The following is a 12,338-nucleotide window of genomic DNA, read 5'->3' as shown; positions in this document are numbered from 1 at the left end:
GCTAATTGATGGTAATGGGAGGCTTGCTCTCGCAACTATGACTACGACGCGTGTCTCAAATGTGTCCCTTTATCGACCGGCAGAAATTTGCTGTCCCACTTTTTTTTTTCTTTTTTTCTCCACACCTCTTGCGAGATGTTGCCAGACGACCTCCATTTGCTATTTGGGTGGGCACACTTGTTCCGACTCGGGACTTGGCTGTTATTCACGGTGATGCCCCCCCCCCCTCAATTACGGAAAACAAAGTTGACATTTTTGGTTGCATTTTCTCGTTAGGGGTGCGCACGTCGCCGGGATCCGGAATGGACTGGATATTGCTCCGCCTATTGATGGATGTCTCCTTCCCCCCACTCTGACATTTGCTTATCCTCGTCCGCATCTAGCGCTATTGACGTGCGCTCTATCCGGACATCTTTGCTAAGCTGTTTTGTCATTTGTCACCTCTTCAATAGAAATGAAAGGGGGGGGGGGGGGGTTGCCGGTGTTAAGACTTAATGACACCCACCACAGCGCCGGCTTGTGGAAGAATGCCGTCCACACTAATACTTAATTTGTCCCTCTTAGGCATTCTCCGAGCAACTGAAGCAGCATATCTTTTTTCTCAGCGCTAATAGGTAGAAAGAAAAGCCCACTCTGCACGCTCCTCACCTGCACTTGCTCACAACTGTCAATTTAGAGCAAATTTTGCACAAGCAGGCTTTTGCTTTAACACCTTTTCAACTTAATGCATTTGAAGAGGCCACTTTACAGCCTCTCCTGTTAAAATTGACTATTTTGCGCAACTTATTCTCAACACGCCGGTGACATCATCAAACACCCCCCCCCCCCTCCAGAGAAAGTAGAAATCGACAACTTTTTGTGTGGGATGGAAAACGCGACACTTCCTCGACAAACACAAGTCAAGGCACATATTTTCTCCCCATGGGGTGGAAGGCAGGCGCCCCCCCCCCTTCCTCTCTCCTGCAGAGGGACTATTATTGTAGCTAATTATCTACAAATAAGCTCGATATGACAAACACAGCCCTCGCCACTAAGTGCACCAAATCAGTCAGTGCGGGTATAAATGAATGAAAGGGAAGCCAGGCTAGGAACAAGATAAAAGTCACTGTGATGAAATTAAAAAAAAAAAGAAAAAAGGATGGAATCAGATGAATCTGATATAATTGAGGAGAATATCAAGAGACAATGTGGAGTAAGATGAGGCATAGAAAAGCCAGACAGAGGAGCAAAAGCGGTCTACGTGACGGCTGTTGCCAATGGCAACCGTCCGATCCACTCATCCATCCATCCATCCATCCAGCCATCCATCCATCCATCCATCCATCCATCCATCCATCCATCCATCCATCCATCCATCCATCCATCCATCCATCCATCCATCCATCCATCCATCCATCCATCCATCCACTCATCCCTCCATCCATCTATCCACTCATCCATCCCTCCATCCACTCATCCATCCCTCCATCCATCTATCCACTCATCCATCCCTCCATCCACTCATCTCAGCGTGATCAGGCCAGCTGAGGGCTCTAGGAGGCTGTCTGTCTCATTTGCGCACAGAAACTCATTTAGTAAGGCAGCTATGACGCATCAATGAGCGCTTGATTAGATCCTTACCTCTGACACATATGAATATTTATCAGCGTGGGGTGAATACACATTTACTCTTCCTTTCATCTGGATCACTCTTGAGGGTCCTCCGGTTCCCCTCTTAATTTTTGTCCAATGAATATGTCACGCGGGTGCATCGCCAGGGACCCTCCAGATAATCTGGACGCAGCGGCGGCGCATGGAGCCGCTCGGCAAAACGCCTTTGGCTTTCTTTCTTTTTTTTTTTTTTTGTGGTCTTGTTGTGTTTTATTTGCCATGGCGACAAAAGCTCTCAGGGCCACCTAAAGGAAATGAACGCGGGGAAGGGATGGCAATCAAGGCCAAAACACTTAAGCGGGCGGGTATGCGGCGGACGGACGGACGGACGGACGATTTAAGCCGACACCGTGCGGCTGCACAAATGAAGCTGCTTGTGTGAAACAGATATACATACGTACATATGCATGTTCTCCCCGGATATACTATGTATATGTGTGTTTTTAATATTTTTTATATCTATTTATTTTATTTGTAAATATATATGTATGTTTTTAATTTTGGGGATATTGACTTATTTTTTGACTTGCTACATACAATGATATTTTTAGTGAACGTAACTTACGTCACTGACTCCAGCCTCCACTATCTTCAGGCCCGTTTCCTTCTCCAGCTGCTTCTTCCCTCGGACTGCACAGGAGACACAAGCGGAGGCGTTGGTGAGTGTGAGCAGAGAATGACAAAGTAGCACCTTTTTTTTCCCTTTGTTTTATTCCCACTTAGCAGAGCGGAACGAGTCGGTCGGTCGGTCGGTCGGTCAGCGATACCGAGAGCGACGCGACGGATGAGACGGCGCGAGTCAGATGTCAAAATGATCGCAGGGAAGAAAGGAAGGAAGGAAGGAAGGAAGGAGTCGCCCACGCAGGGATGCAAGTGGCAAAGTCGACCGCTGTCTCTGGCGCTTTCGATTCATTTTACGGAGAAAGATGATTTGAGACGAGACCAGACGAGACGAGACGAGGCTGTGGCTAAATGTGTCACTCATCACACTCGGCACTGGCATTTTACTGAGCCCAAAAAGCATAATACAAATGAAAGCACAAATAGCCATAATGAAATCCACAAGGGTACTTTGAGCGCTCAAAGTCGAAGCTAGCACCGAGCTAGGATGAGCTCAGAGGCTCCGTTTCACTCTGGCAGCAACAGCGTAACGACGCAAAACATTCGGCAGGGCGACCGGACCGAGTGAAGCTGAAGTGTGTCGGCTAATAACTTGAGCCCCCCTGCGCTGCCCTGCCCTGCCCTGCCCTGCCCCGCCCCGCCCTGCCCTGCCCTCCTTTTGTCCTTCCAATAATTAATACGCGGCGCATCGCGCCATCTCATCAAAGACGCCGAAGCGAGCCATTTCCAGCGCCTGGCTTGGTCCGACGTATTCTCATGTAAATCCGCCACATCCGTCACTTCCTACCTTTGAAGCAAACCTTGAAAAAGAAAAATCAAAGGGAGGAAGGAAACAATGCGCGCAAAATGCCGCATCCGTTTGTTAGCATGTTAATGGCGCTTACAGCGAGTGGCTCCTTTAAAATCCCATTTCCCCCCAGATGAAGGCTATGCAAATGACCCAAGCTCACCTCGCACTCCACATCGGGCGAGGGCCTCTTTTAATTAGTATTTTAATCTATCCCGGTGATTCCACAATGTATGCGGCATTCCATCTAATTAGGCTTGCTACTTTTAGGATAATCATCCATCTCGTCTTGCCGGCTCCAGGAGGACGCATTGATCATCCTATCATCTCGTCAATGTGAGGCGCGAATATATTTTAGGCGTGGAGGATGAGAAATGGGGCTTGGGAAAGGTCGCGTGTAGGCCAGGGGTTTCAATGTGCTTTCAAAAAGTAGAAACAAATCAACGCAATACAGCAGGGGTGCGAATGCTGACTCATGAGGAGGGCCTGAGCAATTCATCAAACAGACCATTTGAGGCCTTTTCCAGAAACTCATAGCAATCGACCAGGATTTTTAAGACCGATATCCAGCTTGGGATGAGTTTGCTCCCCAAACGTGATAGCATACGTACGTACGTACGTACGTACGTACTATTTCAAAGGGTTTGGTCTGCCCGTTGTTCATACCGTCGTTGTCGTAAGTGTTAAGGGAACAAAACAAAACCGATCGTTTCGTCCATTCAATATTGATTCGTCGGCCGGTCGATTATCTGACATTTTCCTCCAAAAATCAGAATCGGCATGGGATTCAATCGCATCCCTTTCGGGGAGAATCGGACCGTCCCATTGATGAACGTTGTAACGCCGTTCAATGATAATGGCCAGTCAGGTTTTTTTCTTTTTGGAGACATGTTCAAAGTGCTAAAAGTCAGAATGCCACCACGTAAGTCAAGTCAAGAAAATGAGCCATTAGCGAGAGTCTACAACCTACGCGCGTCTGAGATGAAGCTCATTTTCCATTCGTGTTATGTATTTAGTCGTCTGGCAGCCAGGGCCGGCGGGGCGGGCGGTGAGATACTACCTGGGTGCTGTTTGGAGGGGGGGGGGGGGGGGGGGGGGGGGGGGGGGCCTGTAATGATGGAGGTAATTGGGCCCAGCTGGGCGAGGGCGTAGGTGGCGGGGAGGAGCGAACACACTCAAAAGGTCACGCAAGGTTTGCCCGCTAATGAGGACCCCGACGGCGGCAAACGGCGAAAAGATTAGCCCCAGCCGCGTCTGCACGTGACCGCCGGCTCGCTGACTGACACGTGGTAGCGGGCCTGAGCGGGTCGCTATTGGTCGGCCGGCCAATCCAGGTGAAGGACTCTCCAATCAACGCTTTCAATAAAAACAGAGCTCATTAAGCTGCCGGCTGGACGGATGAGGGCCGCGAGCGAGCGCGCCAACAGCTCATTGCTCTTGCTTACAGCTAACGCCGTCTCGCTCTTGCCGGGCAAAACAACACAGCCAGCAATGCAATGAAGATAGCCAGTGACAAAGGTCAAATACTCCGTTACTGTACTCAAGTGCACGTGTTTACTCAGACATGATGCCAACGCCATGGATCGCTCTTAAGGTAAGCTGACTTTGCGACAAGCGTTAGCGTATTCAGAATCGGTGAAAAAAAAAAATAGCACAGGCTCGCAATCATTTGCTAGCTGACTAGCGTAGCGTCCTTTCCATTTATGTCACCCTAAATAAAGTTGTACTGTTTTCTTTGGACATTTACTAATGGACCAAAACCAATTTCAAACAAGTAAAACCGTCCAAATTGCGATCCTGTATTTCCTACAGCTAAAAATAAGCTCATTGATAAATCAGTGCTTTTGGCTGGCAAGACTTTCAGGGTCCCGCCCCCCCGATCTAAAACTCAGATTACATAGTATATATATGAAGTGATTAAAAACAGCAATTCCAGTTGGCGCTGGCTGGCACGCACCCGCCGCCTCTTTCACGAGCTTCAAATGAGCCACCAAATATTCCTGACAGACTGTGGAAAAGACACGTCGGGTCTCATTTGAGAGAAACTCCTCCAGACATTCTTAATGGGCATTGTCCGAGCCTATCTTGATTTCAGCCCATTCCCCCATGCTCCTTTTTTTGATCTTTCCCAGTGATGCTGAAAAACAGCATGCGCTCGCTCCATTTTGATCAGCTTTCAATAAAAGGAGATTTTTGGGCCAGCTCCACATACCGATAGTGAGGCCTGATTTCAGCCTCTCCAAATAAAAGCACAAGCAAACCCTACTCCCTCCCTCGCTCCCTCTCAAGGCTATGTCGGATCATGGTCGCAATTCAGGTTTGAAGCCAGAGACGTCACTTCAAATAATAATTAAGCACTTGTCATCACCATAACAACCGTGATTCAAACGTCGGCGTGGGAAGAGCTGGAGAACACTTCAAAAGTTCATCAAGGACTCGTTGGGGAAGAGGAAGAAAAAGGCCATTTCAATCACTTGGAAGCCATCGGCAATCCTTGACGTGCGCAACGAGGAGTAGAAATACGGCGCGCCGGCCAGACTTTACGTGACCTTTAAATTACTGCACTCAACATCATTATCAGCCGTTGAATAGAATTGGTTTCAAATGAACGCTTCTCCGCCATATGCTGCCCGATCATGTAATGGCGTCCCCGTCCGTCATGGTGGAGATCCCCCCCCAATGATTACGGCAAAGTCATCGGAGCTTAACGTCATGAATACGTACATACGCTCCTTTCTGCGACACATGACGTGTGCTTGTTATTGTTGGAAGCCAGAAAAATGCGGCGCGGCGCGGCGAGACGGATGGCTTCCCGCCGGCCGGAGTTGGCGGATTTCAGCCTGGCCCTGCCCTGCTGATTGATCTGTTAATACGCAGATAAGTCCCTCCTCCCTCCCTCCCTCCCTCCCTATCAGGATGGGCGCTCCTGACTCCCTCTATACGTCAATCCCGTTGAAAACAAAATGAAAGTGTTTATTGCGAAGGGGGGAGGGCTCACACCTCGCTCACGCCTCGCTCACGCCTCGCTCGTTCGCTCGCTCGCTCGCGCCGCAGCCGTTAGCCTTATCAGTAAGCAATCGCTTGGATATTAAAGCCGCCATTCCGCACATCACCCCACCAAATAACCACAGAGTCTGCACCAATCGGGAGACAGAGAAGGGGGAGGGAAAAAAGGGTGCACCTGATCCCCCAGCAGATCGCTCGCCATCCATATCTCACTCAAAAACAATAATAAGAGTATGAAGCCGAACCGAGCGGCCTACGATAAGTCACACGTGACTCCGCCCCGCCGCCATCCTAAGATCTGGCTTCTACTTGTCAAAATGGCAGCAGTGATTGAAGCAGAAAGAAAAACAATCCAATTGGTGCAGACGGATGGACGGACGGACATTTAGCAAACTTCACAGGGGAAACTCAGCTTTGTAAACCACTGTAATCACAAACAAATCCCTGTAGATGGCGCTGTTGCATTTAAAAGCTAAAGACGAACAGGCGAATGTGAGCTATCGAGAATCTGGAGCCCCGACTGAATATTTTTCATTCTGTGGCTCATTTGGTTGATTTGTCGAAAGGTGGCTCGCTCAGGTTTTTCGCAGCGCGCTCGACATAACCGGGCGGCCGATCGGCGATGCCGACGGATCGGCGGCAGGGTTGGGGGGCCTGGCGCTCCGCTTCTGTTTATTCAGCCCTCCATCGATGGAAAAGCCCGAAAACGAGCCGAAAATCCACACCATTTGTAAGCTTTGCCAGAAAAAAAAATCCTTTCATTTACCACTTCTTTTTTTCCAGACTGACAATTACAAATGATGCGGAAGGTAATAAAGTGCGCCGGTGGCCCCGGTTTGGGCTCGGTAATGGCGGCGGCGGCGCCGTAATTAGCATGCGCCGAGGGTCCGCCAAAGACCCTGCCTCTGATATCAAACACATTACAGGCTCCTTCCTCTTTCAAACAGAACCCACATGACACTTTTATAATTGCGTCCCCCCCCCACCCCTTCTTTTTCTTATTAGGAGGCTTTTTGGGAAGATGGCTCAATAATAAACCTTCACAAGTCCTTGCTGCTACTGCTGCTGCTGCTGCATGTATGTATCTCAAATAGTCGCTGTGCTTCTAATAAAACGCAAAACGCGCGCACCTTTGGCGGTGTGTTAGATTAAGAATAAAATGGCGGCACGCACTTATATTGCATGAATGTGCATGTCTTTTAGCTCATGTGAGTATTGCCAGCCTCCCCCCCCTCTATGTAAATAAGTAGCGTACTGTATGTGCTCGCTTTCTTGGCTGGCTGCTTGATAAATAGATTGTGGCTGTTGTGACACCGACCCGGTGCAAAACGGCCGTTTCGGCTTTGATAGGCGCTGACACCAATTGGTCACGGACGACGGCGACGGTGGCGGCGGCGGCGGGAAGAGCCAGCAAATGACTCACGTTTTGCCGCCACCGCCGCCACCTCCAGATGTGACAGAAAGCCCATGGCGTGTCAATCAATGACAATCCCTCGCAAATGATAAGACGGCGGGCCAAGAATGACTTACGAGGGAAAACGGCACGTCGGAGTGATTGTTAACACCTGAATCCATTTTTTGAAATGTGAGAGAACACACACACACACACATACAATGAAGAAGAATGTGGCAATCTCCGTGCGACAAGATCAAAAGTAGCAAAATCTTGATTAAAAAAATACCACGAAGCTTTGTTAAAAGTGACATCTTAAGATGCGCAGGTGAGTGACAGGGGATGAAAATTTTCCGGATGCTGGCTACAGTCTGAATAGAGCCTACTGGGGGAAGCGCTTATTGGAGGAAGGGATGCGCGCGCACACGTGCACACACGCACACGTGCACACGCGCACACAGAGGCGAGTACTTCCCCACTGAGGCGACGATGACAGAGGCAGCCCTACCTGTCAGTGTGGCGGCAATTATCCTACGGGCTCTCTCCACGGACCATCGCCTGCAAGTCTCCGCATTACTAACCACATCACTGAGCGCATACGTAGGCGGTGCGGTGCGGATTGACGCACACATGCACGGAGGCACGCTCGCACGGCTGGGCAAAACGTGTACATGTTCGCACTGACGCACGCACAAACGCGCTTTTCATCCGCCATTCGCTCTCGACAAGCTAATGGCCTGAGCCCGTGATGCGTCGGGGCAGACATCCTGCTCAAGCCGGGAGAAGCGCACAGCATGGGAATCATGGTAGAGGGGGTGCTTCAACTCTGTTGGAGGGGGGTGCGAGCGAGCGAGCGAGCGAGCGAGCGAGCGCGGCTTCAAAAGTTACTGACCGATGAGTTCAATGCAAATATAGGCCTCCCATTTGGACTTTTTTTTAAAGTGACAGTTCAAGGGGATGTGCAGGTGGCTTTAGCTTGGGCAAGATTACACAAATGCGCTCTCTAAAATGCTTTTACAGTTAAGCCAGTTAAAGATGGTTGTATCCGTTTTTTTTTTTTTTTTTTCAGGCTTGTGTTAACACGGACAGGAGGGCAGGATGTGAGCTCCAGTGAGTCAGGACATCATATCCAAAAAAGAACAGACAGACAAGGCTTCCATTTTGGCTGCAGGGAGGTCTCGCAGAGGAAGGAATTGATCCGTTCCTCGTCAGCTAGTTCAGGAACAGCTTGACTGTACAGACAAGCGCTGTGAAGGGTGATTTTCTTCTTCTTTTTTTTTTTAAGGGTAAGGACAACCCATGTGACCCCATTACTGAAAATTTGTTCCGACTGTCATTAGCAATCACAGACGCCATCACTCAAGTCGAGGGGGGGGGTTGTCTGCGGGGCTTATGTCAATTATCACATCGGGTTTGATAACTAAATGCAGTCGGGGTGTTGAAAGATTCTGTCTGTTCTATGCCTGATAGTCAAGGTACAGAAAGAAAGAAGAAGAAAAAAAAGAATGAAAAAGGAAGTAGGGACGTTTCTGCCAGTAAGGGGAGCGACACGTCACTCAAAACGTCAAGTCGAAATCATGGCAGAAATGAACGGCAACCTTGTACGAGGAGGCCATTTTTGCCGTCGGTTGCCAAGCAAAAAGCCCCGAAAACCAAAGTGAATCGCCCGCCCGCCCGCCGACGAGCATCCTGGCAACAACGTCAGGCCGTGGGGCTCGTCATCTGCGTGTGCAGCTGTGAAGTGCTGGTGGGCGGAAAAAGACGACGACGACGATGCAACACAGGCGCCTCGCTCAGCTGTCAGCATGACCAACTTGACATTTCCCCGTCAGGGACGTTACGTACACTGATATTATTACGTACGCTGCCTTCTTTTGCTATTGTTTGAAGCTGTAAAAGTGTTTCATGAACACTTAAAAAAACGATAATCATCACAACAGGACGAGAAGACCTCAGAAGGCAAAAGAAGAAAGAATAAAAAAAAACCCCCATTGTATTCTGTTATTTCTGACACTCACCAAAATCAATCTTCAGGCACAGTTTAACAAAAAAAAAAAAAAACGATTTTTTCTTTTCTTTTTTCTTCTGCCAGAAGTGCAATTCTGAGTCACAGCGTGACATTTCAATCCATACACGGATGGCGATGGGCCGCATATCCTAAATGGCTGCTACGTATGTCAGGAAAACTCTTGAAGTGGCGAGACACCTGTTGGGTCGCCACGGCTCATCTCCTCCTCATTTGGCCGTCTGTCAGGCCTCCGTGGGGCTGATTACAGCCCCGATCTGATTCCGCTTATCAGTCTAATTAGGGCCCGTGGCAGGTGACTTGAAGAAAGTTGCCCGCTATTCAAGGCGCGGTGATTTGCAGCCAGCCGACGCCAGAGATTGCCAAGGGGGTGCGCGCCCGACCCACTAAGAATACAATTCACCCAGCCAGCGCCAATAATTATACACTGACGTTTTTCCACACAAGACAGGGCGTCTCAGCTTAGAACGAATTCAACGCAACCTGAATTTATATGCAAGTCAAAAGGCAGGACTAATGACAGGAAATCGCATTACAAATGAGTATTTGTGAGTAAGTACGCCGTGCCCAGCGAGGCCACAAATGCCGCCAATGAGTATTTTGCGCGTGGTTGGGAAAGTCGGGCAAAAGACTGCGCTTAGCTCACCAAAGATTCAAGATCTCAAGGATCTCACTTGCACATGCAAGAGCCCTTGCGTTGGAACTAATTGACGCATCTCTCTTTTTTGAGGAAGAAGAAAAACGGTTTCTTCTCATCGTCAACAGTCATTAACTGGGAGGCGACGGCGCCTAAGGGAGTGCTTTAATAAGTAGCTGCAAAAGACAAATGGCCGCAAAGGACAGCAAATGGCGGGTGAAAGGGAAAAAAACCTGAGACGGCGGGAATTGATGGAGGACGGCGCGGAGGATTTAACAGAAGGCGCGCAGGTTTTTCCAGGGAGTGTATGGGTTGCCGCTAAAAGGTCACGAGTGTGCTGTTGGCACATCCAGGTGCTAATGTAACACCTCTCACACCTTTCACGCTTGCCCGCATCTGCCTGCCGGGCTTAGTGGACAGACAGACAGACAGACAGACAGACTGTTGTTTTCTCCGCAACAGTAATCCCCGCCTCGTTCACGTGTTGCCTTAACACGGGGATCTGGTGTGAGGACGCCACCGGCGACAGACAGTCGTGCGCACGTGCGTGCGGGCGCGCACCTGTGAACGACTACACTTTGATTTGAAAGCAACGCAGACAGGTAGCTCAGATATTCCAGGCCGCTAGCTTAACGCTCACACGCAAGGCAAAATGCCATACCAGGGTTAACCAAAGTAGCGTTGGCGTTTATAGTTGAACGTCCGATTGATCGGCTATGGGAATTTTCCATACGGGTGGGTCGGTCGGGCCGTACCGCCTCCCGTTCAAAGGTGATCCAAAAAGCATCTTCTCAATTAAAGCACGTCTTGATAAACGAGCACTTAACGAGTGAAGCTGAAATCCCATTCCGAGTCAATCTGTGGCGGATATTGGAGTTGAATGGAAAGGGCTTGGGTGTCCTTTAAAGAGAAGTCGGAGATAGAGACGAGTTATCACCTCGGCGGAGAGCCCTGCCGGAGACAAGGGGGGCCTGACCTCATGTATACAGGCCGCTGACCCGTGACAGTCAGCCAGCCGCTATCGATTTAAGATGAGGACAGAGGGGGAGCCGGGAGGGACCGGCCAGCATATCCATAATTTAGTGCCGTCTTGCTTTCTCTTTCAGATGACGCAATGGCTGGAATCGCTGATGTGAAAAAAACGGAACGTACAAGGAAATTGGTGTTAAATGCAGGCCGAGGGAAACTCGTGACGACAACGCCAACTACGTCATTACAGCACTCATGACAGCGGAAATAATTGAGGAGAAATGAAAAAGAATAAAGTCTCTTCTCAAAAGAAAGATTCAACGCTTGAAGTAGAATATGGACAATAGAATATATACGTATTTTATGTATCTACAAGACAGACAGAGGACAACAAAAAGATGCTTGTGAGCTTAGCTAGCTTTGGCTATGACAATCGCCGCAAGTCCAAATAGTTCCATGTATTTTTAATCATTTGTTTCTACGTAAATGTGAGTACGACTTTGGATTCCCACCCCCGGTCCATCATAGCGGCGGGGCTTTCATCAACTTCCGACGAGTTCAACGCGGGCAGCCATCGGTCGTGGCCGTGACTTCATGTGCCAAATTACCGCAGTGATGTCATTTGCATAGAATAATAATCCCCCCAAAAATGGCCGTCCAAAGTACACTGGAGAAGAGGGCGCAAAACGCACAAAGGAAGCGGAAATTGAACATCTGCTTATTTTTTTCCGCTCTCTTTCAGCCGCATGCCAAAGAAAGATGCTGCCGCACCTGCTCATGAATTATAGACACGAGGGGCGAGGGGGTGCAAGTAAGTGTGTGGATGTGTTTGCAGGTGAATGAAAATGAGGGGAGGCAGGGAGGGGGGGAGGGAGGGAGGGAGGGGGCATGCCATGCGTCTCTCGGCCATCTGGAGACCGTCGCTCGGGTTCTGTTGGATCAGTAGCAATCGACGAGTAATATCCACCTATCCATTTGGCCCTCATTATATAGGCTTTTGGTTGTGGTCTTTTGATTGGCGTGCACCAAGAGCACCCACGCTATATGGGGCGATATGAGAACACCATACAAAAGCAAATCCTGAAATAAATACAATTCAGGCATAATGGGCTTCAAAGCAGACAGCACACTGAACAAGTGAACATCCTCTATTGAAAATGGTCTGAAAGGGAATCCAAATTGTACACTGTGATTGCAGACAGCTGTAATCCTTTGGTTTAAAAAAAAAAATCCAACACCCTCCAAAAAA

At 49.2% G+C, this 12,338-nt stretch overlaps 1 protein-coding gene across 1 annotated transcript in view; it reads right to left on the bottom strand.

The window, feature by feature from the left end:
* Positions 1-12,338, bottom strand: part of ptprn2 (protein tyrosine phosphatase receptor type N2) — a 58,710-nt gene that overhangs the window by 26,266 nt on the left and 20,106 nt on the right. The window contains exon 11 of the mRNA XM_088362987.1: positions 2,216-2,280. Within this exon, the coding sequence (XP_088219113.1) occupies positions 2,216-2,280 (65 nt within the window). The remainder of the gene's footprint in view (positions 1-2,215; positions 2,281-12,338) is intronic.

This window comes from Syngnathus floridae, chromosome 20, assembly GCF_059516105.1.
Source record: "Syngnathus floridae isolate MCC-2025c chromosome 20, RoL_Sflo_1.0, whole genome shotgun sequence".
Taxonomy (NCBI): domain Eukaryota; kingdom Metazoa; phylum Chordata; class Actinopteri; order Syngnathiformes; family Syngnathidae; genus Syngnathus; species Syngnathus floridae.
This window is presented reverse-complemented; position numbering and strand designations above follow the sequence as displayed.